Source organism: Ziziphus jujuba, chromosome 10 (genome assembly GCF_031755915.1).
Source record: "Ziziphus jujuba cultivar Dongzao chromosome 10, ASM3175591v1".
Taxonomy (NCBI): Eukaryota; Viridiplantae; Streptophyta; class Magnoliopsida; order Rosales; family Rhamnaceae; genus Ziziphus; species Ziziphus jujuba.
This window is the reverse complement of record NC_083388.1, coordinates 7,196,601-7,222,793: the sequence shown is the minus strand read 5'-3', so window position 1 is coordinate 7,222,793 and position 26,193 is coordinate 7,196,601. Positions and strand designations below refer to the sequence as shown.

At 33.9% G+C, this 26,193-nt stretch overlaps 5 protein-coding genes across 18 annotated transcripts; 3 read left to right on the top strand and 2 right to left on the bottom strand.

Moving 5' to 3' along the window:
• Positions 1-3,755: 3,755 nt before the first annotated feature.
• Positions 3,756-6,831, top strand: LOC107410784 (uncharacterized). Of its 2 annotated transcripts, none has more exons than XM_016018252.4 (5): positions 3,756-3,913; positions 4,000-4,148; positions 4,278-4,326; positions 4,600-4,742; positions 6,489-6,831. In XM_016018252.4, exons 1-5 carry the CDS (start codon positions 3,865-3,867, stop codon positions 6,573-6,575), a joined length of 477 nt encoding a protein of 158 aa, XP_015873738.1. In that variant the 5' UTR covers positions 3,756-3,864; the 3' UTR covers positions 6,576-6,831. The 2 variants fall into 2 exon arrangements, with proteins under 2 accessions (XP_015873738.1, XP_048324233.1); XM_048468276.2 differs by lacking the exon at positions 6,489-6,831 and adding an exon at positions 6,297-6,320.
• A 1,351-nt stretch (positions 6,832-8,182) lies between these two features.
• Positions 8,183-11,282, top strand: LOC107410865 (inositol 3-kinase). The gene is made up of 2 exons (XM_016018350.4): positions 8,183-9,272; positions 10,806-11,282. Exons 1-2 carry the CDS (start codon positions 8,400-8,402, stop codon positions 11,094-11,096), a joined length of 1,164 nt encoding a protein of 387 aa, XP_015873836.3. The 5' UTR covers positions 8,183-8,399; the 3' UTR covers positions 11,097-11,282.
• A 1,588-nt stretch (positions 11,283-12,870) lies between these two features.
• Positions 12,871-19,390, top strand: LOC107410832 (SMR domain-containing protein At5g58720). Of its 3 annotated transcripts, none has more exons than XM_016018309.4 (11): positions 12,871-13,856; positions 14,363-14,388; positions 14,552-14,668; positions 15,150-15,235; positions 16,123-16,352; positions 16,925-17,001; positions 17,080-17,136; positions 17,767-17,834; positions 17,933-18,039; positions 18,352-18,414; positions 18,871-19,390. In XM_016018309.4, exons 1-11 carry the CDS (start codon positions 13,244-13,246, stop codon positions 18,876-18,878), a joined length of 1,452 nt encoding a protein of 483 aa, XP_015873795.3. In that variant the 5' UTR covers positions 12,871-13,243; the 3' UTR covers positions 18,879-19,390. The 3 variants fall into 3 exon arrangements, with proteins under 3 accessions (XP_015873795.3, XP_048324881.2, XP_015873794.3); XM_016018308.4 differs by having other exon boundaries at positions 12,872-13,856; positions 18,344-18,414; XM_048468924.2 differs by lacking the exons at positions 18,352-18,414; positions 18,871-19,390 and having other exon boundaries at positions 17,767-17,865.
• LOC107410833 (protein EARLY FLOWERING 4) lies at positions 15,163-22,724 on the bottom strand. Of its 11 annotated transcripts, none has more exons than XR_007239281.2 (4): positions 22,254-22,396; positions 22,052-22,185; positions 21,592-21,680; positions 15,163-15,625 (listed from the first exon to the last, which is right to left on the bottom strand). XR_007239281.2 is itself a non-coding variant. In XM_048468925.2 (2 exons), the coding sequence occupies exons 1-2, from the start codon at positions 22,534-22,536 to the stop codon at positions 21,801-21,803; spliced, it is 288 nt and encodes a 95-aa protein (XP_048324882.1). In that variant the 5' UTR covers positions 22,537-22,724; the 3' UTR covers positions 21,786-21,800. The 11 variants fall into 11 exon arrangements, 2 of the variants coding, with proteins under 2 accessions (XP_048324882.1, XP_060668277.1); XR_007239279.2 differs by lacking the exon at positions 22,052-22,185 and adding an exon at positions 21,750-21,805 and having other exon boundaries at positions 22,254-22,392; XR_007239282.2 differs by lacking the exon at positions 22,052-22,185 and adding an exon at positions 21,750-21,805 and having other exon boundaries at positions 21,592-21,673; positions 22,254-22,392.
• Positions 22,725-23,676: 952 nt separating this feature from the next.
• LOC107410869 (peptidyl-prolyl cis-trans isomerase CYP19-4) lies at positions 23,677-25,690 on the bottom strand. Its single transcript, XM_016018355.4, has 7 exons — positions 25,534-25,690; positions 25,257-25,335; positions 25,052-25,099; positions 24,938-24,961; positions 24,450-24,632; positions 24,224-24,299; positions 23,677-24,005 (listed from the first exon to the last, which is right to left on the bottom strand). The coding sequence occupies exons 1-7, from the start codon at positions 25,600-25,602 to the stop codon at positions 23,867-23,869; spliced, it is 618 nt and encodes a 205-aa protein (XP_015873841.1). The 5' UTR covers positions 25,603-25,690; the 3' UTR covers positions 23,677-23,866.
• Between the last annotated feature and the right edge of the window lie 503 nt (positions 25,691-26,193).

The following is a 26,193-nucleotide window of genomic DNA, read 5'->3' as shown; positions in this document are numbered from 1 at the left end:
AATGATAAACCACTTGAGTCTACCAGCCTCAACAAAAGACGACATCATCATTCTATTATCTAATAAGTCCCATTTTATTGAAACAATCAAAAACACCATCACAATTTTAACCAGAGTGCCTTCTGGTGGAGAAAAGAAAAAGGTTATTGACTCTGTTGGTTTTTTGAATCACATCTATAATTGTATTTTAGTTTTGAGTTTTTTTTTTTTCTTTTGGTATTTCGATCCTAAAATTTTAAAAATTTTCAATACATTATAGTTTTTAAACTATTTTTTTATTGTAATTTTTAGTAGTTTTGAGATTTGTTGTAATAATGAAACATCGAAATTATAAAATTATTTATTTCAGAAGATTTTTGTAAGTTATGATACATAAAGTACAAAGCGCATATAAAATTATTAAAAAAAAAATGCTAAAGAGCAGAGTGCATAAAAATTAAAGTTTAATGACCAAAATACAGAAAAAAAAAAATCAGAGATCAAAGTGTAAATATAGACATATTTGAAAGATTAATGGAGATACTAGCTAATTCAAAAATAAATCATATATATATATATAATTATTATACAAATAATATGATACAATGAATCATTCATAACTAAACATTTAACAGCTATTTAGTATGGTCCATATGATCTTTTAACGTTGCACTTTATTATGAGTTGTTAGATTTAATATTATACATAATTATTCATTAGAGATCATCGTTGTACCAAAATTTTTTTTTTTTCTCTTTGTGAAACTTTGAGGCATGGATCCAACTAGCAATCAAAGCTGTATGATATGGATCTTTGTAGCGTTCTAATAGAAGAATGTGCTAGGATATTAGCCCTGCAAAGTATCGTGTTAAATCGTATTCGTTTTGTATTGTGTCGTGTTCGTGTGAAATTAAATTAATCCAAACACTATTCATTAAGCTTTCGTGTGAAAATAGATAAAATCCGAACCCATTCGATAAATTCTCGTGTAACCCGTCACCTAACCCGTTAACCCATTAATAATAAATATAAATTTGAAAATTTAAATTTCACTTAGCTTTGAAATAATAAAATAATATTTTTTAAAAAAAATTACAAAGGTTCTTGTTTGTTTTTAGATTTTTTCAAAATTAAATTAAATAATAATATATTAATACAGGTTTAACAATAAATTAAATAATTTTAATATTATAAAACTTATATAATTATTAAAATACTTCTATTTAACACCCATCAAAATCGGTTAATTTATTATGTTTTATTGGATGATATTCATATAGACCTGATACAATATCATCAATCCAAATTCATAAATTATTGTGTTGGTTCATGTCGTGTTATTGTAGGGTATGAGATTTTGCCATAAGATATATATATATATATATATGTATGTATATATAATTAGTTTGTTTTTTCATTTATATTTTGGGTGAAATTGGTAATATATAATTCTTTACAATTATTTCCTCTATAAAGTCGACTCTCTGCATATTTTCCATGAATTTTGCTACTTCCCCCTTTGATTTAAGCCTTCAATTGAGTAAACTTTCCGAGAAAATTAAAAGAAACAACAAAATATGTCCGTTCAAATCAGAACTATAAACGTCGCATGGAAGTTCATATTCTTCCACATAACTATAGAAAGCATTGATGATAAAAATAATAAGAAGAAGAAAAAATTTTTATAGAAAACATTCTCTTTCGGAAATTAATATTTATTAATTATCAATATTTGACCCTTCACTCTCCAGTCTCCATTTTATTGATCTTACTATTTACAATTAATTACCCAAACATCAGACTATAGGATTGTATATCAAAGACATTTGTTTTCAAGCTCAGCTAAAAAAAATTTGATCGGCATACATTATTGTTCTTCAAGGGGGAAAAAAGACAGTTATTAGATATTCTCAAACCATTTTTTTCTGATCATAATGACATCAAAGGTAATCCATTGCCAAAGTAATACCAAAACACAGGCATATTGAAGTCGTACAATAAAAAGTTAGAACTTTCGTGGAATTTTCAAGGCCCTCGTAGAGAATCAAACGGTTGTTTTTTATTTATTTTTCTTTCTTTTATTTTTTTGGGTTTATAGATTATAATAAACGAAAAACCAATTCACCAATTAAAAAAAAAAAAAAAGGAAAAAAAATGACAAAAGCATAATTTTTGTCATATAACTGGTCTGGAAATTAATTGAAGAGAAAATAAGGAAATCCAAAAAGGAAGTTTCCTCACATAAATATATGTATACCTCTATTATCTTACCCTCCAAAATAAACTGCTAATCATGCAAAACCCAAATGGTGTTTTTTTCGTATATACTGACATTTTATCACAATTGCTAGGAAAGGAGGTATGTCGTCTAGAGAAAATTTACTACTATACATCTTAACTTAATCTATACTAATTATTATATTATTTTATACATATTCATCATGAACTATATATCTAGCTTACTTTGATTATATGTGCTTTTCCGTAAATAGCTTGCAAAAGAAATGAAACAATCACCTTCATATTTTTGTATCTAATTTGCAAATGTTGATTGGCCAAAAGCAAATGGGTTATATGTATCTATCATCATCAAACCCCATAATGTTTTGGCATGCTTTTTTGTTTTCAATTCAAGACCATCTGGCTAGGTTCTTTTATGGGGTTTTTATTTTTTGCATGTGATCCTCATTTTGGTTAGAAAGATTTATAAGAAAATGCTTTACTGTGGTACTTTTTGTTAAGTTATATGACACTGGCTATATATATATATATATATATATATATGAAATGTAAACAGTTCTTATCATATAACATTATATTTCCAGTTTCTATAACATGATTACGGAATTTATCTATCCAAAACAATCCTCAGGGTAATTACCCAAAAAAAATAATTTGAAACGATCCTTAGATTTGTTGACATAGAATTTTAGGTTTTTTTTCTTTTTGGTTTCGAAATATAGAATTATAGTTAGATATATATATAGGAGAAGACCTATGATAAAAAATAAAAAAATTAAATATAGGAGAGGATCATTTACAATAGACGTTTTCCTTTGGGAAGATAAATTTTTTAATTAAGTCTAATATTTAAGATTTGATTACTAACCATGTGAATATATTTTCCATTGTATTCAGGACAATTTAAAATTCATTTTAGTTAATTATTAAAGGCCCAAATCAGCGTTTGTGGTTTTTAAGAATTTGTGCTATTTTTCTTACTTTATCTGATCTGGATTAACTCACTCTGTTAGATGCATGGTCGATCTTTTATTGTTTTATTGATTGTGACACAATTTATATGTATTTCTCTGATCGACATAATAAAATTTTCCGTTAGTTTGCTAAATCAAACAATCTTCAACTAAATAATTAGCAAATTATTGATCTTACACTTTATTGGTTATTTCAACCAAATCAATTTGAGATAGAAAATTAGCTTTGATTATAAACACAAACATTACATAATATATATATATATATATATATATATATATATAACTACGAAAGAATTAAGAAGTAATTTTTTAATAAAAATTTTGCTATTTTCTTATTTAGCATTTTCATTAGTATGAATAGATGGTCCTAAAATCTATCTACGACATAATCATTTTTATGAAAGGATTATAAAGAGAAAAAAAAATGCAAAAAGCTTTAGGTGGGTTAAAGCCTTATATGCAAAAAGAAAAAGGGGAAGGCCAAAAAGTGAAATAGTAGGAGATGTAGGGGCCACTCTACAAATATCCAAAAATTGGCGTTTAGAAGCTTCAGGACTAAACCAGAACCAGGTTTCTATAGCTGGGTTAGCGAAATCGCGCCAACCAAGGGACAGTGACGAAACACAAAAAAGATAATAAAAGAAGCAAAATCCTAGGCGGTTTTGAAATGGCTGAGAAATTGGCTCCGGAGAAGCGCCACATCTTCTTGCACAATGGTCCGTCTCTTTCCCCTTCGTGGTTTTCTGTTCAATTTTATTTTATTTATTTTTTTTTTTGGGTAATTTTTTGGAATTTTATATAGGTCAGAAGGTTTTCGAATGGGATCAGACCCTTGAGGAAGTGAATATATACATAAATCTACCGCCAAATGTTCATCCGAAGCAATTCTACTGCAAAATTCAGTCTAAGCATCTCGAACTTGGAATCAAAGGCAACCCTCCTTACCTCAATGTCAGTCTGAATTCCCACCAAGTTGGAATCAAAATGTTTTTTCTGAATTTTTTTGGTTCATTTTATTCATAAATTTTGTTTGTTTTCTGATTGAGTGTTTTGATTTCATTTTGGTTTCCATGATTGCAGCATGATCTTACTTGCCCAGTGAAGACAGATTCATCTTTCTGGACATTGGGTATTTTATTTTTTAGCTGAATTGATTTTTCTCGTTGTCCATTAAGAATTAGCGAAAATGGGATGGAATAATTTGTTAAATTAGTTTATGTATTTTTGTTTTGTTGGTTCTTGTACAAACACATTTTCTTCTCGTTGTTTTAGTTCTAGTAGACAGCTATAATTTTGTATTTTTTGATTTATTTTTCTTAAGTTAATCTAATGTTACATTATGTGACTGAGTTTGGTGTGTTCATTTTTTTTTCTTTTCTTGAAATTTTTGATAATATGACAGAGGATGATACAATGCACATAACCCTACAGAAGAGGGACAAAGGTCAGACATGGGCTTCTCCCATATTGGGTGAGGGTCAGCTAGATCCTTATTCCTCCGACCTCGAACAGAAGCGCCTGATGCTTCAGAGATTTCAAGAAGAGGTAAACTGGCCATTTTTGTCTAATTTTTCTTGTAGATTATGCTTCATGCATTTGCTGCTATGGTACTCTTCTCCATTTGTAATTAAATGTTAAAACTTTACCTCCATGTTAGCCTTTTTATAGTCGCTGGTTCCTTATGATTTGATGCTAATTTCATTTTCACAATTTTGGACTCAAGAGCATTTGTGATAGTTGATGGATTAGGAGTTGATCCATTTTTCCCAATTTCAATGTCCTTCATTTTTAGGTAACATTCAATTTCTATTTGAATATAGAAAAATAGTAGGATTACTGAGGATCATTATTATTAGCTTATTGTTTTCCTTTGTTTGATGCCACAGTATATTGTAAATACTTCAGTCTCTCCTTTAAGTTGTTGGATTTTTGTTTTTTAACATCAATAAGAAACACTTAGATTCAAGTTTTTAACATGTTTAAAATTTTATCAAGCATGTTTTGTACCAACTCCTACACAGATAAGAAGTCTTAGTCATATATTTTGCTTATATTGACGTCAGTTTGAGGCATTTCGAATGAAATATGTCTATGAAAATTTGGCTCAGCCATTTTACTTTTTTTTTTTTTTTTTTTTTTTTTTTTTTTTTTTTTTTCGTTTCTTTATGCAGAGGACCTCAGAATAGGCTCCTCTCTTTAGATGTCTTTGAATTTAATAACAGACAGCATTGCAGTTTGACATTATTCACTGTTGAACGGCATAGCAAAATTTATCTGTTTCTTTGACCTTAAGGATTTCATTTACATACTGGAGTAATGATCAATGCTACGACATGCATCTATTGGACTTCTCTTCACCTATCTCACCCCTCAACATTAAGAAAAAAATACCATGATGCATGCTCTTCAAGGAACAAGGATGAATATTTTTTTCTTAATGTTCAGGGGTGAGATAAAGAACACAAGATAAGGGGTACTCTCAATTTTTAAAAATTATAACATCCTGTAATTTGACTGTCTGTGTATGGGTGGAGTGAGACTGTTGTGTTGTACAATTCCTTGACGTGTAAAGTTATTGATAATGGGATAGCATTGCAACTTAAGTAGCTAGTTATATGGAGTAGCTGACTAATGCTTGAAATGTTCACATACAAAGACAAGCATGCTCACAGAGGACCGAACAAAATATTAAAATTGGTTTATGGATTCCTTCTCAATTCAGGGAACCACCTGCTTCATTTGGTATGTGGAGAAATAGTAGCTACTACCATTGAAAACAAAGATATATATTGGGATGGGCACAATATTCCATAATTAAAAGATTTTTAGGGCTTTAATTATATCCTGGATTTTGTTTCGTGTTGTTCTCTTTGTCGTGATATCATCTCATTTAGGAACTTTGGTGTTTATTTGGAAGCCTATGGTTTCATTCAGTTTGCTTTGATTAAAAAGTGGCATTATTATTGTTGGTCCTGTCAAGCATTTGACATTCCTTGCACTTCTCTAAAGAAAGAAATTGTTCCACATTATGTTGACATAAACAATGCAGTTCTTTGGAATACTGTTTTTCTTTCTCACCTCTTTGGAATATTGTTGCAGAATCCTTAGTTGCATAGGATGTAATTATTCTAGATGACTATCAGTTTAAAGCTGCAATTTCTTGTGTCCTTATTACTTATCATTTGGTGAATAAGTTTAACCTTAGTCAAGTCTTTTGCCTCCAGAGATCTGTTCTTGACATCTAGTAACAAAATATTTCTTTCTTTTCTTTTTATCTTCTTGACCTTGCAGAACCCAGGTTTTGACTTCTCACAAGCTCAGTTTACGGGGAACTGTCCTGATCCTAGAACCTTTATGGGTGGAATCCGCACTGATTAACAGGCTTTGTATGCTGCATCAATGACCAGCATGTGCCTGTTATAAATCTTGACTAACATTTAGCAGATAAGATGATCTAATGTGTTTTATAAGAATGTCACGTTCTCTGCTAAAGAAAACGGATGTTTGATTAACTTAACTACTCCTTTTGATGTCTGTAATAACTTCCTTTACTGTATGCTGTGAGCTTGGTTGTTTTTACTCCTATGTTTATAACTGTAAGATAATGCAATCTAGTTTGATGCATTTTGCATTAGCGTTTGGAGCCCACTGTACGATAACAATGCTGATGAAGGAAATAGTGGAGTTTATTATCGAGTTGCTTGATATATTAGGTTGTCATTTGTCAGAAAATAGGGCTGGCCATTTTTCAATCAATTAACAAATTTCTACCTCATTAATGCACAATTTTACGAAAGAATCCGTAATTAAATTTATTGCAGCAGTTTATAGAATGAATTGATAATTTTAGTATAATTGTTCCTTTCTTGTCCCTTTTGTTTTTTATTTTTGGTGGGAAATTGTTTCCTTATTGTTATGAGTGCTGTTGGCAGATAATGAGACAAAACGAATTTGGTGAGCTTTTAAATGGGTGTCTCTAAGTTTGTAAATGGTCAATTGCTGAAGAAGCATTGGCACAATGAGAAATCTACATTCATTCAGCTATATCCATGAATTATGTGGTTGTCCATTGAAATAATAAGCGAATAAGATGTGGGTTCTGAATTGAGATACCCTCTCTATTGAATAAGACTCAGAAAAAGTGAGAAAAAGAAATGGTGGTATTTCTACATCTTTAACGGTTCTGGTAAGGTTCTACACCTTCAATGGTTGCGAAGAAGAATCATATTCTTTTCTATTTAATAAGGAGCTGTTGTTAAGATTCGTAAACTATCAATATCAACGAATTTGTGAAATAAATCAGAACCTGATTATGGAAATGAGATTGGAAGGATCAAATAGGTCCAATCTAAACACACCAAAGTAGTTACCAAAAAATTCAGCCCCAAAAAAAAAAAAAAAATCTAAACACACCAAAGTACTAACCAAAAAATCTAGACGCACCTAAGCTGTCATCCAATATAATGGGCAAAAAAATAAAATAAAATAAGATAAAATAAAATAAAACCTGCCCAATTTCGGCGCCAAATTTTATGAACTAACGTTTCTCATTATCTTTGCTCATATATTTTTCCTCATTTTGTTAAAAAAAAAAAAAAAAAATCTTCAATATTTTCATGCAAGTGTTGGTAAACAATACTATTACCCCAAAAAAAAAAAAAAAGTGTTGGTAAAGAAGACAAAGAAAATTAGTTCAGACAATGTATTAAAAAGTTATTTTATGTTTTTAAATATAAGACTTGAAAATCTGTTAAAAACAAAAAGTAGCAATGCTAATAATTTTGTTCATTTATTTTTCAAATTTTATTTATTTTTATTTATAGTTTATTATTATTTTGCTTTGGTAATTCTTCTTCACAATTAAGTACCAAACGTAGACGAAGCTTGAGATATAACAGCGGTAAAAATACATAAAAAAAATCCCCCCGTGTGTGTGTGTTTTTGGTTGCTGCGGCGCGCTTCTTCTCTGCAACGACACCTATACATTCCGTCTAAACACGAATACATAATAAATCCATTTTCTCTTTCTGTCTTCTTCTGCTTCTCTTCAATCTCTCTCTCTCTCTCTCTCTGTTTCTTTCTTTTCCTTCTTCCATGGCATTTCTCAAATTCTAAGCACCTTATCCTCTTTCTCTTCCCTGCTCCCCATGCTCGCCACTCTATTACCCCCAGAATTCCCAACCCATTTCTCAACCACCTCTCATGGTGAGGGACCAACATGATCCGCGTTTTGGTTTTGGTACCCGCCGAGGCCTAGTTGTCGGTAACTACTGCCACGACGTTCTTTTCCGCGACGACGTCGTTCTAGCCGAGTCGCTTGGCGGCGCCGCCTCTTTCATCTCCGCCGTGCTCGACGGCCTTTCTGTGCCATATGATTTGGTGGCGAAGGTTGGGCCGGACTTTGCCTATTCGACGACCCGAGAACCCATTGTGATACCCACTTCGCGGACGACTCTGTTCCGAGCCCATTTCGATTCGGAGGTCGATGGGGATGGACACGGTGACCGGATTCTGAAACGGGTCCGATTCTGCGACCCCATCAGGCCGTCGGATCTTCCGGAATCGAATTCCGGATTCGATTTCGGAATGGCGGTCGGGGTTGGAGGAGAGATTCTGCCGGAAACGCTCGAGAAGATGGTTGAGATATGCGACGAGGTCTTTGTGGATATTCAGGCTCTGATTCGAGCTTTCGATGGCGTCGATGGGACAATGAAGCTTGTGGGTTTAAAAGAAAGTGGGTTTTTCCACCTGTTGCCGCGAATCCGGTTTCTGAAGGCGTCTATGGAGGAGGTCCTGTTTATGGACATTGAGGAGGTGAGGAAGGAGTGCTGTGTTATTGTGACGAATGGGAAGCACGGTTGCAATGTGTTCTGGAACGATGGGGATTTGCAAATTGGGCCTTTTCCCACCAATCAGGTTGATCCAACTGGTGCAGGAGATAGTTTTCTTGGTGGGTTCGCTGCCGGTGTTGTTCAAGGATTGTCAGTGCCTGATTCAGCGTTGTTGGGCAACTTTTTTGGTTCTCTGACTGTTGGCCAAATTGGACTTCCTAAGTTCGAATTGAGGCTCTTGCAGGTTAGTTTCCCGGTGGTTCTTTTGGTTTTTTCATTGTCTGAATTCATTATCCAACATTGTTCTTATCTACTTAAAGTTGCCCGATAGATAATCTTTTACTCTGAGAATTGTAGCTTTAATATGAAAGTTTGGAATTTACTAAAGAAGAAAAAGTTATTAGTTTTATTAAAGTATATTTGAACAGCATTAATCATTGTTGGGTGTCTTATGCTTCTAGGGAAATGGTTTTGAAAGAGTGACCTCTTATGAAGCCTGGCATTGATGTAGTGATCACTTAAGTATCAAATTTTGACTTCCAATGCCTGATTTGTACATGATACTTAGATATGATCATGTATCCAGTATCCAAAAATGAGGGAGAATTCAAGAGTGAATACATTTCACACCTTGATTTCAGTATGCAGTTGCATGGCCTTGAATTTCAAAAGTTCAATTTATGAATATTGTGACGTACGAAAAGAGCTATTTAGCTCATATTCTGCTGATCAATTGGGAGCTTGAGTTTGCAAATTGCTTTTGAATTTGAAATCTGCTCGATTGTTATCCTTTGCTTTCATCTGATATATGCTTGAACATGTAATTTATTGATTGACGAACAATGGTAAATTTTGGAAAAAAAAAGGAAAAAAAAAAAAAAGCATTTCATTGAGGACATGATATTGGTTGGATATAAAGGTGGACATATGTTGTCAGTGCAAGGGAATCAGATAAATCACTGTTTCTGGTTCCAGGGGGATCACTCATGGGGTATGAGGAATTCAAAAATATATTTATAAAATTTCTTAGAGTTATCTGTGGCTTTATAACTATTTTTCGCTAGATTAGGAGCAAGACCCTTGAAAGAAACATGTTAGTTAGTCTAACAATGACAAGCATTGTTCCTTGCTGGAGATATATAGCCTTATTATCATTTTCTCCTGCTTTTTGATTATCACTAATGTTGGCTCACTGGGCTAATATTATTCTGGCAATACTCTGTGTTCATAGGAAGATAATCTCAATGCAAAGATAAGGCTTATCAACTAATAGATATATTTGTTAAAGTAAAAATATAGATATATTTTTGTACCTGAGATATGGGGATACTGAATTAGTTAATCCCTGTTAAAAACAGGGTGTTCGGTTCTTTGAAAGAAAGGAAAGATTATGAAATATCTTACTCTCAGAGTACGACCTTGAAACAGAGTAGACTACTTGTCCTCTTGTTCTGCAAAGCTCCTTTTTACTTCCTTTACACCATGGCAAAGTTGGGTTTTGTTGGATGATTTCTGATACTGAGAGGTTAGATTCAGTACATGAGAAAGCTAGGTGTCATACTAAAAGTGCAAAGTAAAGAAGGGCATATCTTCTGTTAGTTATTAGATAAAATACTGATCATGTGGACATAATGTAATGGTACCTAATTCTTTTAGGTTTGATCTCCTATTTTCTGTGCAGTATGTGCTTCACCTCATTTTGTTTTTCCATGGTGACATTTAAATATTTTTCTTTTTGAGAAACATTTTGTTAATTTATTCTCTTGCTATCTTCCAGAGGGTGAAAGACGAGGTACGGAGGAGGAAGATGCAGTGTATAAGCTGCCATGAAAGAAAAGATGATGAGATGATGAAGTTTGTCAAGGTAGCAGGTTATGACCAGTTTCATGCATCCCTTGTAGCAGCAAAACAAATATCCACATGCCCTGTCCAGGAATGTCAAAGAGAAATGCCTACATCACCCAGAGCAGTGGAACAGGGTATACTCCCACAGTGCACAGGGCAGTCTAAATTACTAATCAATTATGTGTATGAGGAACCAATTCAAACAGTTGATAGTAAACCATGAAGGTTTGCAACAAAATACCACTTTTTTTTCTTTCTCTGTATCAAATAAATGTCTCAAATGGAGAATTAGAAATCTCCTTGCTTTTACAGTTATTTGTAGTCTGTTTCATTCTGAGATAACTCAATGGGAAATTAGTGTAGTAAATGCAAGCTTTCAAAATAAGCAAGGAAACTCAAAGGTTGGTAACTCTGTTGCAATTGCTTGTCAAAGATCGTAGGACTAGTGTCCTCTATTTACATTTGTAACTGTATTATCGGTACCAATTTGTTTACCAACTGATACAGTGCTGTTTTTTGGTTTGTATTCAGTCCGTTTTTGAAAAGCTGGTAAATCAGTTGGTATCTGTGGTAACTAGTGTTTAAGCTGCCTGTTAAGTGCATATTGATTTTGAGATCGTGTACAACAGCCTAAGTAACACAATTTATTTGCCTTTGATTTTTAGAGTTGAAAAAGAAACAAAGGAAAATATTATTTTTCTTTGTTTGTTAAAATATGTTTTTTAAAAGGTATATAATTTAAATTCTTGACTCTTTGGACACCTTTGTCATCACACAGTTACCTCAACCTTTTTATTTTTATTTTTTTATTTTTCCGTGAAATAAGTCCAACGTAGAAATCATAAGGAACATTAAAATGTACTTGGTGTCGATTAATTTACAAAACAAAAATGGTGAAACTTTTAAAACAAAAATAGTGAAACCTTTGAAACAAAAAGGCACGGGGAAAAAACAAGTGCGAGGAATATATCATCAAAAAAATAAAATAAAATAAAATGGGAGCTACACGTTATAATTGAAACAGTGGAAAAAGATAGTGAAAAGCTTAGAGGAAACTTCTTAGACATAATTAATTTTTAAACTCTTCTCATAGAACTATTTACAATTACAATAATATTTTTATAATTTGCTTTGTATATAATCATCGTACTGGAAATTGATAAAATATTATTTGGATCAATAGATGTTGAGAGTATCAATTTTATTTTAGTTGATATGAGAAATCAACAAGTACGACTATTACTGGGTCAAGGATTTAGATAGAAAAGGTTATATAAAGAGATAGATAAGATGACATCATTAAAATTAAGCTTTTGTGTAAGTCTTACAGTGCTAAAAAATAATATTCTTTGTAAGTGCAAATGTAAGAGACTTACAAACTAAGTTAATTTCACATTAAAAAATTCATAAATTATTAAAAAATAACATTATTTTGTAAATATGGGAGTGAAAGATTTCCTAATCAACTTCACTTGAAAGCATTAACAAATTATAAATATTGTTAAATAATAATGGATTAATATTTATTAATTAAGAAAGTGAAACGATAATAATTTAAGTATTAGATGATGATGGTCCCACAAAATTTATTGCAGTAGATTTATTACTAAAATTAGACAATAATATTTTTGGCGATAAATTTGACATAAAAAATGTAAATGGTAAAGTTTTCAATTTACCATTGATAGGGTCCAGAAAAAGTATTAGCATTGCAAAATTTGCTAATGCAATGCCATAAGCTCTGATAATTTTCACACACTCAGTACTTCGTCGTTAAGGCAATGAAAACCATTAAATCTTTTTATATTATATATGTATATATATTATTTTTATTTTTATGAAATTATGTGCATGTGAACAACAAATAACAGGTCGGAGGGAATTTAATTATATGAAACGCGTGGGGGGTGGGGTCCACTAACTTTATGTAAAGAAAACACGCATTATTGAGATTCTACTTACTTTGCCGTCAAATTCAAATACGGAAAAATGGAAATTAAATTAAGGAAAAAAAAAATGTAAAAATAAACGCAAAAAAGAATGCCTCTGAGAGAGAGAGAGAGAGAGAGAGAGAGAGAGTACCTGACGTTCTCAAAAATCTGAACCAACGACTCGCCGACCACCTCTTTTCCTTTTCGGAAAACCTCCCCCATAAGATTTCCAAAATTCCTATTTAAGTCGCCCCCATCATTTTTTTTCCCTCTAATTTTCCGCTTCATCATCCACTCTTTTCCCTCCAAACTAGGATTTTCTTATTTCTTTCTCCTAATTTTTTCCCTTTTTTTTTTTTGATCTTTTTTGTAATTTTGGAAGAGCGAGAATCTCTGATCCCGACCGGCAAATCTCTAATCTCTGGCCACAGGCGAAGCCATGAAGCACAACGCAGCCAGGAAGAAGAAGAAGAAGAGCTCAAAGCCTCCTCCTCCTCCTCCACCAGCACCACCACAACCACCATCGAAGCAAGTCCAAGTCCAGAAAGGGGACGACGAAGAGCAGAAGCTGGTGGTCAAAGCGTTGACTGGAGCTTTCTCTTCGGCTTCTTTAGACGACTCTATCTCCGCCTATCGCCAAGCCCATGGAGATCCTGACAGAGCTGCGATGATCCTGGACCGAGCTTTGCTTGACAATGCCGACGACCCTTCTACCAGTTCTTCTTCTTCGTCGTCGTCGTCAAGTGGGGTTTCGTCGTGTTCGGGTTTCGGATCCTCCTCCGACGGGTTTGTGGAGTCGGGTTGTATTCAGAATTTGGTGAACGAAAGGCGTTTCAAAGGGAGCAGCAACAACCAGAAGAAGGTGATTGCTGCTACGGGTACCGTTTCGACTGTTTTAGGGAAGGAATACGTGATGTCGACTCCCAGAAAGGTTTCGAAGATGAAGGGTTTGGGAAATGGGATTGCAGCCAGAGAGGAAGTTGAGCAGTTTCTCTGCTCTATGCTTGGAGATGATTCCGGGTTGAGCTTTGCCGTTGTTCGAGATGTACTTTGTGAGTATTATTATTTCATCTGTAAATTCTTGTTTCGACTTTAAATGAGTTCATTGTTCTAGTTTGACAAAAGCCATTTACTTATCTGTTAAATCCGTTGGGAAATTATTATTATTATTATTATTGGTTTTTTGGAATCCCTTTATGGTTGGTTTGTTTTTGCACTGTGAATGGTGGGGAACTATACCTGTAGCATTGTAGATGGTAGAAAACTAATGTGAAATTTTATGTAAATTGACAATAATGGGATACATTGGCTTTGGTAAGACAGAAATTATTATTATTATTATTGTTATTATTATTATTATTATTATTTTCTTCTTTTGTTTTTTGGACACTCGTACGCCTTATTCCCCCTTTATCCTGTCATCTTTTCATTTAAGTGTTATTTTAATCCATATTCTTTTGACAATTTGGATTGGCATTTCTAATCTTGTTTTATATCACAAGCATTTAGATCAGGTTTAGGTGGTTATATTACATGATCCAAAAATTTTTTTTTGCAGGTCAGTGTGGATATGATGTTGAAAAGGTACTGTGGGAGCGATCTTGAGTTTGTTAGTCTAAATGTTTGTTTTTTTCTTTTTTCCTCTCTCTCTCTCTCTCTCTCTGGGGCACGAAAAATATCAAGATGTCAAGCCCTTTTTCTGCGCGTTTCAAGAGCTACAATATAATATAATGATTGTCTATTCCAGGCCTTGAATGTGTTGCTTGACTTATCATCTTCCCCATACGAGCAGTCTGCCAGTGGATCAAATGATAGTTTGAGCCATAAAGAAGATACTACAGACCCTTTGGACTATTCTGACATTGTAAGTACCACACTAGATACATTTTAACATGCCATGACATCCACCTGAGTTCTCACATCCTTTCTATCAATTTGGAAATAGATAATTATTTCGAGGGTTTGATATATGATCAACGTTTTCTACCTTTGATTCTATCAAAATTGACCATGGTGCGCTGAATTTAAAAATCCCAAGCTGAAACAGTTGAAAAGAGTTCTTCTTTTGATTGATTGTTTGAATCTGGTACGTTGTCGAGAAGAGTAATGTAGTGGTAGTTAGCTTTTTCATGTGGGCATGATTATACGACATGCCATTTCACCTTCCAGACCCTGTAAGCTCGTGGAAGATGAAGTGCTGATATTGCCATAGACATTGCTCATTTATTTGGGACTTTGTGTTCTATGATTCCATCTTTTGGACCATATAAGTTTCGCATGGTCTCTATTTTGTGGCATTTTTCCTCGCTCTATTACTTATGTGGTGTATTGGGAATTTTGTAAAGCTAACAGATAGAGCATCTGATTGCACTTCTCATTCATCTGAGTGCGAGCTACAGGATAACATATGGTCTGTGGGCTGTAATTGCAGGTAACTTATTCAGATTGATATTGTTTCTGTTTGTTTTTGTTCATCTGAGGCCTTGTGCTCTGATATCCCTGCACCATGTATGTCAAATCTCCGATCTTTTATGATTTGTACTTATTTTGATAAATTAGGAATTCAGTTAATTGGGATTGCAACTACATATATATAGTATTGCCCCATTGTACCCAAAAAAGAAAAAAAGGAACAGAGGTACATAAATACATCTATAATTGCAAGGACTATCCCCTGATTATATTCAATTCTGAACTTCGCTGACATCTATTAGGGGATTCTTAGGACATTGAGGGTTACAAATCCTTAGCTAGGTTTCAGTAAGGTATTCTGCATCATGGATCTGCATTGAAATGATAAGTTCTACGCACCTCCCTACCCCTGCAAAAAGGAAAAAGTTAATAAATAAAACAAAAAAGAAAGGGTATAAGAAGAAGAGTTAAAGAAGTTTGCAAAACCATATAAAGGCCATGGAATCTGTAGTTAGGTAACATGTTTTGCAAATTATGCCAAATTTATGTCATCAAACAGTAAGGTAAATGTTTTGTTTGGAAGTCATTTACCCAAGAGTCCTTATGCTGTGTTGATTGATGAGCCATTTACATGAGATAACTCCATGGTTGTTTCAAATGGGACTTAATTCTAATGTGAGAAATTTTCATCAATTTTAATTGTTTGAACCTCAAATATTAAATTTTGATATGTTAATGATTTGTTTATATAATATCTATGTATGTACTATGCTGCTTTGAAAACATGATATTCTACAAATATATGGCCTCCTTTAATACTGGTCAAATTTCAATCTCGATTACTTAAAATCAAGGATCATAGAATTTGGAACCAGATCCTACAACCTTGGATGTTTTCAATTTTAGGAATTATGCGAAGGCCCTTGCAAGTGCTGATGCTCGTCCTACTAGTGCAAGTAGTAACGCATCAAATCTCTCTCAAAAGGTGTTGGAATCTTTGTTTAACATCCCAAAGAGTCCTGAATATGAACCAAGCACCATGGATTGGAGGAATGTTGCTAAGAAATTGCAGTCATTGGGACCCCAGTTTGATGTTTATCCATCTAGTAATGCAGATCAGCAGCAGGATGTTTATGGTATGTAAGATTAATTCTCTGTTTGATTTGAAATAGCTTTTTCTTACTCCCCCTTTTAAATTAAACTTAGACTGTTATGTATTACTTAATTTATTTATAAGAGCAATTTTACCATTGTCTTTGTTAGAATGACAGTGCAGAAAGTTTTTAAGCTACATAGGCGATAACACTGTGGGCTGGCCTTTGAACGACATAGAGGATAAAAGAGAGGTTACACGCACACACATACACATAGATGGTCCACAGTATGCTGCTTTCTTGATTCTATTTTGGCAGTTGAATTGAGCAGACGTTTTTGTGTGCTCTTCTTGAGTGACATCTGCCATTATGTTTATCCTCCATCTCGCCAACTTAAAACACAGGAGGATAGAGCATCAGTTTTCATTATAATGGTCTCATTGCATTTTTCGGAGTAGTGAATTATTGTTTTTGGTTATTTTTGAAGGCTTATTGAAACTTTTTGGTTGTGCTCAAAGTGTCTTCTTCCAAATTTATCCTGAAATTCTCTTAATGAACAGCTAATTTAGCCACAGCCATAATTATTTTATGATCAATTTTTATTGCACCTGTAGCAAAAGGAGATGAGTATCATGCATTTAGGAAAAACGCAACACAGCACTGGGATTCAGTGAGATCTTGCTATCAGAAGGTAAAGATGTTTCTGTGCCATTTATTCTTTAAATAAGAGGTTATAATAACTTGCTACAAAGAGCATAATCTTTTGTAGGCTGCAACTGCACATTCAAAGGGATCACGGGAATATGCTGCTTACCTTTCCGACCAGGTATTTAATTCTTTGGAAACGAAATCATAAATTTAGTTCGTTTAAATACCTATGTATTTATAGGTTTACTTTAATTCGATGATTCAAGGGAAGATGTATAACGAATGCTACCTAATGGGAGAGCAATTGATGTAATGTAGTTGGTAGATTTTGTACCGTCTTAGTTTTATCTGTTGGCAATACAGAATAACTCCTTCTGGATAGCGATCGTCTTCTTCATTTGGTATGATATATGGCTTAATAATGCTTAATTTAAAACAATATCAAAATCTCATCAAAGGGCTTTTTGTTTTTTTATTTTTTTGTTTTTTTTTTTTAACCATAATCCTTTATTATTATTATTATTAATTTTTATTTTTTTTATTTTTATTTTTTATTTTTTTTATTTTATTTTATTTTTGTTTTTGGGTATGTCTAAGGAGCATCATAATTATACAATCTACCTTAATTTGTCGACAATTGTAGCTAGCATCACCTCTCCAATGCTTGCATCTCTTCAATGCCTTCTAGATACCAGTTGTGCTGCATCTTTTTAGCTTGTAGTTTCTATAGGACTAGATCTATGGGAGAATTATTAGTTTTTCGATAAAGCTAGAGATAAACCTGATGTCTGATCTTTCATTTGGCTAGGGGAGAGCACATAAAAAGTTGGCACGAGAAGCTGATGAGCAGGCCAGCAAGGATATATTTATAGCTAGGTTGGTGAATTGCCTACAAGTGAAATGAAAGGTTGCCTACTCTTAACCCCTGCTTCTATGTTTGTAGATGAACTAAACAAACTGTTGGTAATCTGCAGAAACAAAGGCATAGAAAATGTGATTACAATTGATTTGCATGGGCAACATGTTAAACAAGCAATGGGCCTCCTAAAAATGCACCTCCTATTTGTATCCTATGTGCAAAGTAAGAACCTGCTGTAACCCATATATTCTTGCATTTTCCTTCTATTTTAGTCAAGTTGCCTTTTATTTTCTTTCCAATTGGCCTCCATAGCCAGCCTGTACTTCTCCGCCTTTACTAAGGGGAAGAGGTAGTTTTCAACTTCTATGGAGTAGGCAATTGAATCCCCAAGGTAAGGGACGGGTTTCAGGTTCGGGTTGGACTATCCATTTAATTTGGCCCAGTCATTGGGGGAAAAAAAAAGTTGCTTCTTTTTTTTGCCATTTTTGTTGTACTACTTATCATACTCTTTCTGGCTCTGCGCCAGCGGTTCAGATTCTCAGGGTTATCACGGGATGTGGGACACACGGTGTAGGCAAGTCAAAGCTGAAACAATCGGTAGGGTTCTGGTTATTCGATCTTGATATGCTTTTTAAATGTATAATGAGTTAAAAGCTAGAGGTTAATAATGTTTTACTCGGAATTCGGCTAGTTGAAAGTTCAGAACAAGACCAAAATCCTACCAAGAGCTACACTAACCCATATCATTAGATAATCTACTCGAAATTATTTTATCTTCATAAACTTTATCAAGATATCCAATTTATTTGCAATTTCTTGCATAACCAAAATTCATGATGGCTGGTTAATAATATGAATAAAATACAGTTCCCCCCAAAGTGTACTTTGGTTGGAAGTGCAAATGCCATATGCAGACGTAAAAAGTGAATAATGGCGTTTAACCTGCTGCCATACTGTTTTGTAATTACAGGAAGCGCAGTTAGCCTCCTATTTGGTTCTTGAATTATTCCCATATTAGCCAATTTTTCTTTCTTACCACCAACCTTCATGCAGGTCATTAAACTTCTGGAAAAGGAAGGTATTGGATGGAGTGAAGAGAATCGTGGTGTGGTGCTTGTCAAGTTAGATGGCAAGAAAGAATTTAGCTTTCTGAATGCTGAGAGTGACTCCGAGTAACCATGTTTTGGTGTGTCTGCTCTTTGTGTTCACTTCTGAGTTCAATGAGCATCATGCATCATGGATGGTATGCAATAGGAGCAATAAGTGCAGAGTCATCCATTAGTTTGATGTATGTTTTGTTGAAGCTTGTTGTTAAGATCACAATAGTACATCTAGTGTAGCCTCACCACTCATGTAATTAGTAGTGTTAAAGGCTAGATATCCAATATGTGCATGTGCAAATACTCCTACGACAGACAGGCGAAACCTAGGTTAGTATACATGTAAAAAGCAGCATGTATCTAACTGTAAAAAATTTTAATGCATATTTAACTTGATCATGACTATATTACTGACAATGATGTATGCACCATGCAAATGCATTTGATAGTTATCTATTTTCACCTTTGAATGATGGTGTCTCTTTCTCTTCCTAATTTTGGCACTAAATGGGATTGACCAGAATTCCTTGCTATATATGCACATAGGTTCTCTATTATTGTTTTTGGTATCAACAAAAAGAGAAAGCTAGATAAGGCTAATGAGCAAAGTTTCACATTCTTGAAAATTATTGCTTTGGAATATTTGGTTCATCACTATCAATTCTCTTCTTTTATTCTCCTCTTTGTTGAAGATGGTTTCTGTTCCAACAAAAGACCCTAAAGAAGCTTGAACATAAACGCTGAATGACAATATCAATACAGATATCCAGAGAGAGAGTTTTTTTTATTTGTTATTTTCTAATTTTTTTGCGTTTTTTCTTTTTTTGAAGGTAGGTCATAATGTCTAGCATCTCTCATCCAGCTACAAGTTTCTCGTAATAGCTGGGCAAAATGTTGAACCTTTATTTTTCAATCTTCATTCATAAGATATTAATAAGCATATCTACAGATAAACAGCATTCAATTGGTTGTCCAATGAAAATCATCGGTAAAGTTGGGATCAAATGGCTTTCCTTCACATCAATTGATAGGAATTTTAGCACGGTAAAGCGATGTGAAACTAAGTCAACTCATATTTAAAACATGTTAATTAAGTGTTAAATGACCTCTAAGAAATAAACTATTCCTTGTACAACGTTTTGTAATCATCGATTTAATAGAATGCTTAATCAAGCCAATGCAAACATGCAATGACATAATTACGTGAAATCCAGAAAAGCTTGCTTAGGAGCTCAATGCACTTTCTTTAGCACAATATTGAACCATAATCTATTTTTAAGGGAAAGCTTCGCAAATACTTATTAACTATAAGATTGTCAACCTCCAAGGCTTAATAGCTCATGGCAATATCTACTACGCTATCTATGAAACTCAATTCACATTAATCTCCATCTACCATAATAAACTGTTAGCATAATCTTCCTGAAGACCTCAATCTCATCTTCTAGCGAAGCATCATCCGGAAGCAAAAATTTCTCTATCCCTTTCATTTTACCACCCTTATGGTAACCAACAATACTGAATGCTTACTCAATGACCAGCATGTTCATTGTAACCACCAATATAACTCTATCCTTGTAGGTGTAAAAATCAATCATGCATTTGACCAATCCAATTGTGACACAGGACATTGAAGTGACCACCTATGACAATGCTCCATCATCTACCTCAGTTCAGTACTGTTGATACCATTAAGTTATCTACATGACATGATAGTCACCATAGCAAAGTTTGCAGAAAAATTAACTACTGAACAAATAAAAACCTTGGCAAAATCCCATAAACAACATGCTGATAAAATGTGACAACCACCATACATGATAATCAATAAGCTATGACAAGCCTTAACACCATTGGTGAATAAAGGAAAAGGAGAATATAAGGAACATTTTGAGAACACTTAATGGATGGTAGCCTCACCAAGGAAACAATATCCCATAGACCATAGCTTATCAAATTAAAAGTTTACCAGAACAATGTAGCACCAACATTTTGCTGCCAGTACTATGAGAATCAATGACCTATATAATTATACTAAAACCAAAGAGACATGAAAGAAGGAAAAACAGGTTCTAAATGCCTATGGCTCCTAAAGTCTAGTTCTGTCCACCAAAATCACAACTAGAGAATGCTTTCCCTCAGAGCTGATAATTCGTCAGCACTCTTTCAATCCTGTATAAAATCAAGATGCTCATCATAATTGTAGAACAGAGCCTCAGAACCCAGCCATTCCAGTAACAATCCAATAACTACCGACTTCCCCAATATTAGCTTAAGCCTATATTCTGGACTTCCAGTCGTTTTACTCAGCATGATGGTGCCTCTCAAAAGAAGATTCAAAATTGAAGATGTGTTTCTAATGCTCACATTACGTTCACACATTAAAGGAGATATAATGAAAGAAAATAAACAATAATCCTCTGAATCTATCCTCACATTAATTTTTTATTCTTGCTTTCCTCACTATACCGTTGCTTAGCATTTTCTACAAATATACTTCAACCAAATATATAGATATATCAAACTATACATAATAAACTCAAATATTGCAATTGATCAATTTTCTAATATTTAAATACCTGGAGATCGTCTAACTCACCTTCAAAGCACCACTTTACTGGATCACGATATTATGAATAAATAAAGACTGGCACAATAGAAAATCAAGACCTACCCTGGTGCAATCCTCCATCCGTAAATCTGTCGTTTTTAAGTCGATAGACCCAGTTCTTCAATCAATTAACCAACCGGAAAATCTATCACCTAAAGATAAAAAAATATTAAAAATCAAAAGGAAATAATATAAGTGAACCACAGACAGTACATAAATACCTCATTCTTCTGCGGGGTGGTTAATAATGGAGATAAGCAATCCCGCAGCCATCATCCTTAGAAAACAAAGAAAACATAACAAATTGCATAAATTAAACAGAGTTTTATTATCACCATCACCACCACTACCCAAAAAGAAAAAAGCCAAAAATATAAAGAGACAAACCATATGACAACCAGCTTCATAAAAAGCCTTAAGAGGCTTCACCGACACATAAGACCAAACACCTAGACCACAACTTATTCAAATTATTATAAATAGCACTAGAAATACCAAACGCAATAACAGATAGAGCAACGACCTAGAGGTGATCGAAATTACTGGTGATTCAAGGCTAAAACCGCCCCCAATTCAATTCAATTTAGTTCAATTCTCTGTCGTCGCCTTCTTCACAACCTTCTCATCATCGGTCTTGCCCGGCACAATAGCTCGCCGCTGTTGAACAACGGTGGAGAAATTAACGGACAAATCAGAGTAAATAGAGAGGACCTTGGAGATGTTACCGTTGATCTGGCGGATCAGGTCAACGTTCTTGACGAGATTGTCTTGGACCCTAGACTGGTGGTTATCATTCGCCTGCTGAATCAGAGCACGGTTCTGATCCAGTACGGACTGCACCTGCCGGAAGCTCTTCCTCAGCGTCTCCCACACCTCCATGTCGCATTGCTCCTCCTCCTCCTCCGCCTCATCATCATCCGCTTCTCCGTTGAAGCGGCGGCGCTTGCTACTGTTAGTTCCTTTGCTTTTCTTCTCCTCCGTGTTGGATTTGGCGGCGGCGGCGTCCATGGCCGACTCCAACCGAGTCCGATTGTTCTCGCTCTTCTTTCTCAAGTTTCTCTCTCTAGGTTTTTGAATTTTTTTTTTTTTTCTTTGGTTTTTTTTTCTTTTGTGGCCGAACGAAAAAAGCCTAAGTGCTTGGGCTTTTATATGTTGTGGTAAGACAGGAAATCGTAGCGCTGGTCATTCACCGAGCGACTACAAATGGCGGTTAGTTGGCGTCGTTTGTTTTTTTTTTTTTTTTTTTTTTTTTTTGGCGTTTCGTCATGTAGGCTGTGACCCAATTATAAATGACCGACCAATCGTGGTTGTTGTTTGAGAATTGGTGAGAGCTGTTATTTATGTTATTGGATGATGGAATAAAATATTTGAAAAAATAACCTCGGACCAAAAATCTACAGCTGCCATGCCAGGGTGCTTTTGGTGCACGACGATTATTTATATACAGTGTCAAATGGATATTTTGTGTATCTTTTTATTTATTTATCTATTTCTTTTTTTAGACAATTATTTATTTATTTTTTGAAAGTATATTTTGAGTATTGCTTTCTACTTTTTCAATACTCTACATTCACTTGGCAATAAGCATAGATTCTTATAGCTTTTCGTTATTATGTTACAAAAACAATATTAAAATTGCTTAATGGAGCTTGCTGGAGGAAGAAAATGGAAAATGATATTAAATCCCATAATAAAGGCCTTTTTTTTTTTTATATGTATTTATATCTGGCTGTTCAAATATGTAACCACATGCTACAATTTAGATGAACATATATCATTTATTTATTAGAAAGAGAACGAATAAACATCCAAACAACTTTTTTAGCAAAAATAGTTCTCCATATTTGAAATATTTCATAAAACTGATGAAAAAAGAAATTAAGGTGTTCATTGTGAATTGTCTATGAATATTTGAAGAGAAATATTTCAAACCCGCCCAGTTGAGCTCATTGGTTTGCTACATTTCTTCCTTTCACTTGGACTTAGTGTCATGTCAACCTTTTGGTTAAATTAATTTATAAGATTGTCTGACTAACTAGATAATTAAGAAATCATATCACATAAAACCCATTTTATGTATATCTTGTTCCGCAAGACAATCGATTCTGTAGAATTTAGCTGACACACTACCATGGCAAGGATCAAGAGTAGATAACAAAAAAGTTGTCCATAAAGTCCACATAAATAACTAGTAACTGTCCAACAAAAATGAAAAGAAATTCAAAACAGCCATTATTAACTAGTAAATAACTACATGATATATAATATAACATCTTGATCACAGGGAAGTTCGAGGGAAGCCAGATACGTTCTTAGAACTTAAAAATACAGCGGGTGTTTAGAGAGGAATTTCACCACTGTCTGCAATCACAACTTTGCTCTTTGGTGTGCCACTCTGCCTTCCTTCAGCTTCAATTTTGTAGACAACATCCATTCCGGATAGCACCTTTCCAAACACAACATGTCTACCATCCAACCTAGCATAAAATTAAAACATCAAATTAAAAAAGCTATAGGGCTTAATAAATGAATAAATAGATACATTAGAAAACAGCAGGCTAGAAATTCAATCAACAGACAGCATTCTTTTAGCAAAAACTTTTTAAAAATAAATTATGCAACCGTATAAGATAACGGATAATTGAGAATATTGTTTATTTATTTGTTTAATATTCCTGAATGCATATCCAATTACCAGCTAGTTGTCACAGTTGTGATGAAGAATTGTGAACCATTGGTGTCTGGACCAGCATTTGCCATTGACAAAAGCCCTATACACAGAAAAAAGTAGAACATATTAGCTCACCTTCCACACAGTTCACACTCCACAGCTAGTCCAGTTTGAACTATGTAATCCTAAAACTCCAGATTATTGAAAAAAGCAGAAAGGAGAATTAAGGTTGTGGGCACATTGATTCTACCTGGACCAGTATGCTTTAGCTTGAAATTCTCATCGGCAAACTTCTCTCCATAAATTGATTCTCCACCTCTTCCGTCACCAAGTGTAAAGTCACCTCCCTGAATCATGAAGCTAGGAATAATCCTGTGAAATGAGCTTCCCTTGTAATGAAGAGGTTTTCCGCTCTTCCCAATACCTTTCTCTCCTGAACGGTTTAAAACAAAGAAAGAAGGAAACAAATCAATACAAAACAAGCTTCAAAGAAGAACAAATGCTTCAAAGGGAATAACACCACAGATAATTGCATCGCTTTCTTATGTAGGGAACTTGTATAACATAAAAAAGTTCTATACCATCCCAGGCTAGTCAGCTCGTTTAACCTATATTTTACAAACATATATATATATATATATACATATACACAAATGGGTAACCCCCAATGGAATATACTAATTATGTATAACACGGACAGCATAATATAAAAAGAAACAAAACTAACACAGCAGTTACCTGTGCATAGTGCTCGGAAATTTTCTGCCAAAAAAAAAGAAGTGGGAATCATTGATCTATTTCATATAGAAACACAAACAATCCACTTTGTAAAGAGAGATACGCACTACATACCAGCGGTCTTAGGGACCGTCTTTCCAAAGAGACCTATGACAACACGACCTGAAAAACGACAAACAAAACAATTGCCATTTACCAAAAAAATTGCTAAGAATAAATCAAACCCACATCAAATACACCGTAATTACATTATTGGAACAAAGAAAGTTTTGAAATCCCTCATTAAATAAAATACCAAAACAAATTTCTTATCACATACCAGCTGGGTTTCCATCAATCTCAACGTCGAAGTAGACTTTGTGGGTCACTTCCTTTAGATCCTCCTTCGATTTCTTCGCCTGTGGCAAAAAAAACCCTTCAATCAATCACCAAATTTTTGAAAAATTCCGTGTCCATTTTTGTGTGTATCAAAGCTCATGATTTTCCCCATTTTTTTTTTTTATATAATTTTATAATGAATGATTAACCCTAAAATTGAGCGATTGGTATCGGAGGATAAAGCGAAATGAGGGATTATTATGGATTAATTTACTAACCTGGATGAATGCTAGGGTTCCGAAGAGAACCAGTGTACCGAGAAAAAACGACGCCGTGGCCCTGGCCATTTTTTTCTGCTTCACTCTCCCACTTCAGCTCCTTAGATTTACCTGTAGTTTGTAGTGCTGAGGAGTAGGTTTGAACTTTATGTCGGTCTGTGCGTTATGTGTCTCTAACCAATAATTGTTTGACAAGTGTGCCATTTGGTCTTCTGGTTTGATGCCATTGGTTGATCCGTCTGCATGATGTGGACGCCTTCCATATTGGCTAACAGGCCGAATATGGGCTGCTTTTAATTTGGGCCTCAATATTTGAAAGTCCATATATTGATTATCCAAGTCCAATATCTACTTCTTACCACAAACCCAAAAAAATAAAAAATAAAAAAACAAAATATGTTTAAATGATTAACAATATTTTGATGATGTGTCATGCCACACAGAAAATCTTTACTTTAAAGTTTTTACCATATCCTTACCATATTAAAATTCAAAATGTCAACTCCGATGTGTCTTCTGTCTATATTTATTTCTTTATCTGCCCTATATTCATGTTACATTTTTCTGCTTCATATGAAATTCAATAGGACATTGAATCTCATTCAAAGAAGTGTTGGAGTAAAATAATATATCCATATTAGTGGTTGAAATAAATGATAA

Bases quoted from the DNA above. Each gene is read 5' to 3' on its own strand.
- LOC107410869 (XM_016018355.4), bottom strand. From the start codon at position 25,602: ATGGCCAGGGCCACGGCGTCGTTTTTTCTCGGTACACTGGTTCTCTTC. The intron at 25,100-25,256 runs GTATGTGATAAG...GTCGTTTTTCAG, and splicing joins GATTGATGGAAACCCAGCTG to GTCGTGTTGTCATAGGTCTC. The intron at 24,300-24,449 runs GTAGAATCAATG...TTCTGTGTATAG, and splicing joins GCTAAAGCATACTGGTCCAG to GGCTTTTGTCAATGGCAAAT.
- LOC107410833 (XM_060812294.1), bottom strand. From the start codon at position 22,536: ATGGACGCCGCCGCCGCCAAATCCAACACGGAGGAGAAGAAAAGCAAA. The intron at 22,186-22,253 runs GTAACATCTCCA...GTTGTTCAACAG, and splicing joins CCTGATCCGCCAGATCAACG to CGGCGAGCTATTGTGCCGGG.
- LOC107410865 (XM_016018350.4), top strand. From the start codon at position 8,400: ATGGTGAGGGACCAACATGATCCGCGTTTTGGTTTTGGTACCCGCCGA. The intron at 9,273-10,805 runs GTTAGTTTCCCG...GCTATCTTCCAG, and splicing joins TCGAATTGAGGCTCTTGCAG to AGGGTGAAAGACGAGGTACG.
- LOC107410784 (XM_016018252.4), top strand. From the start codon at position 3,865: ATGGCTGAGAAATTGGCTCCGGAGAAGCGCCACATCTTCTTGCACAAT. The intron at 3,914-3,999 runs GTCCGTCTCTTT...AATTTTATATAG, and splicing joins CCACATCTTCTTGCACAATG to GTCAGAAGGTTTTCGAATGG. The intron at 4,327-4,599 runs GTATTTTATTTT...ATAATATGACAG, and splicing joins TTCATCTTTCTGGACATTGG to AGGATGATACAATGCACATA.
- LOC107410832 (XM_016018308.4), top strand. From the start codon at position 13,244: ATGAAGCACAACGCAGCCAGGAAGAAGAAGAAGAAGAGCTCAAAGCCT. The intron at 17,002-17,079 runs GTAAAGATGTTT...AATCTTTTGTAG, and splicing joins TGAGATCTTGCTATCAGAAG to GCTGCAACTGCACATTCAAA. The intron at 18,415-18,870 runs GTAGGGTTCTGG...ACCTTCATGCAG, and splicing joins AGTCAAAGCTGAAACAATCG to GTCATTAAACTTCTGGAAAA.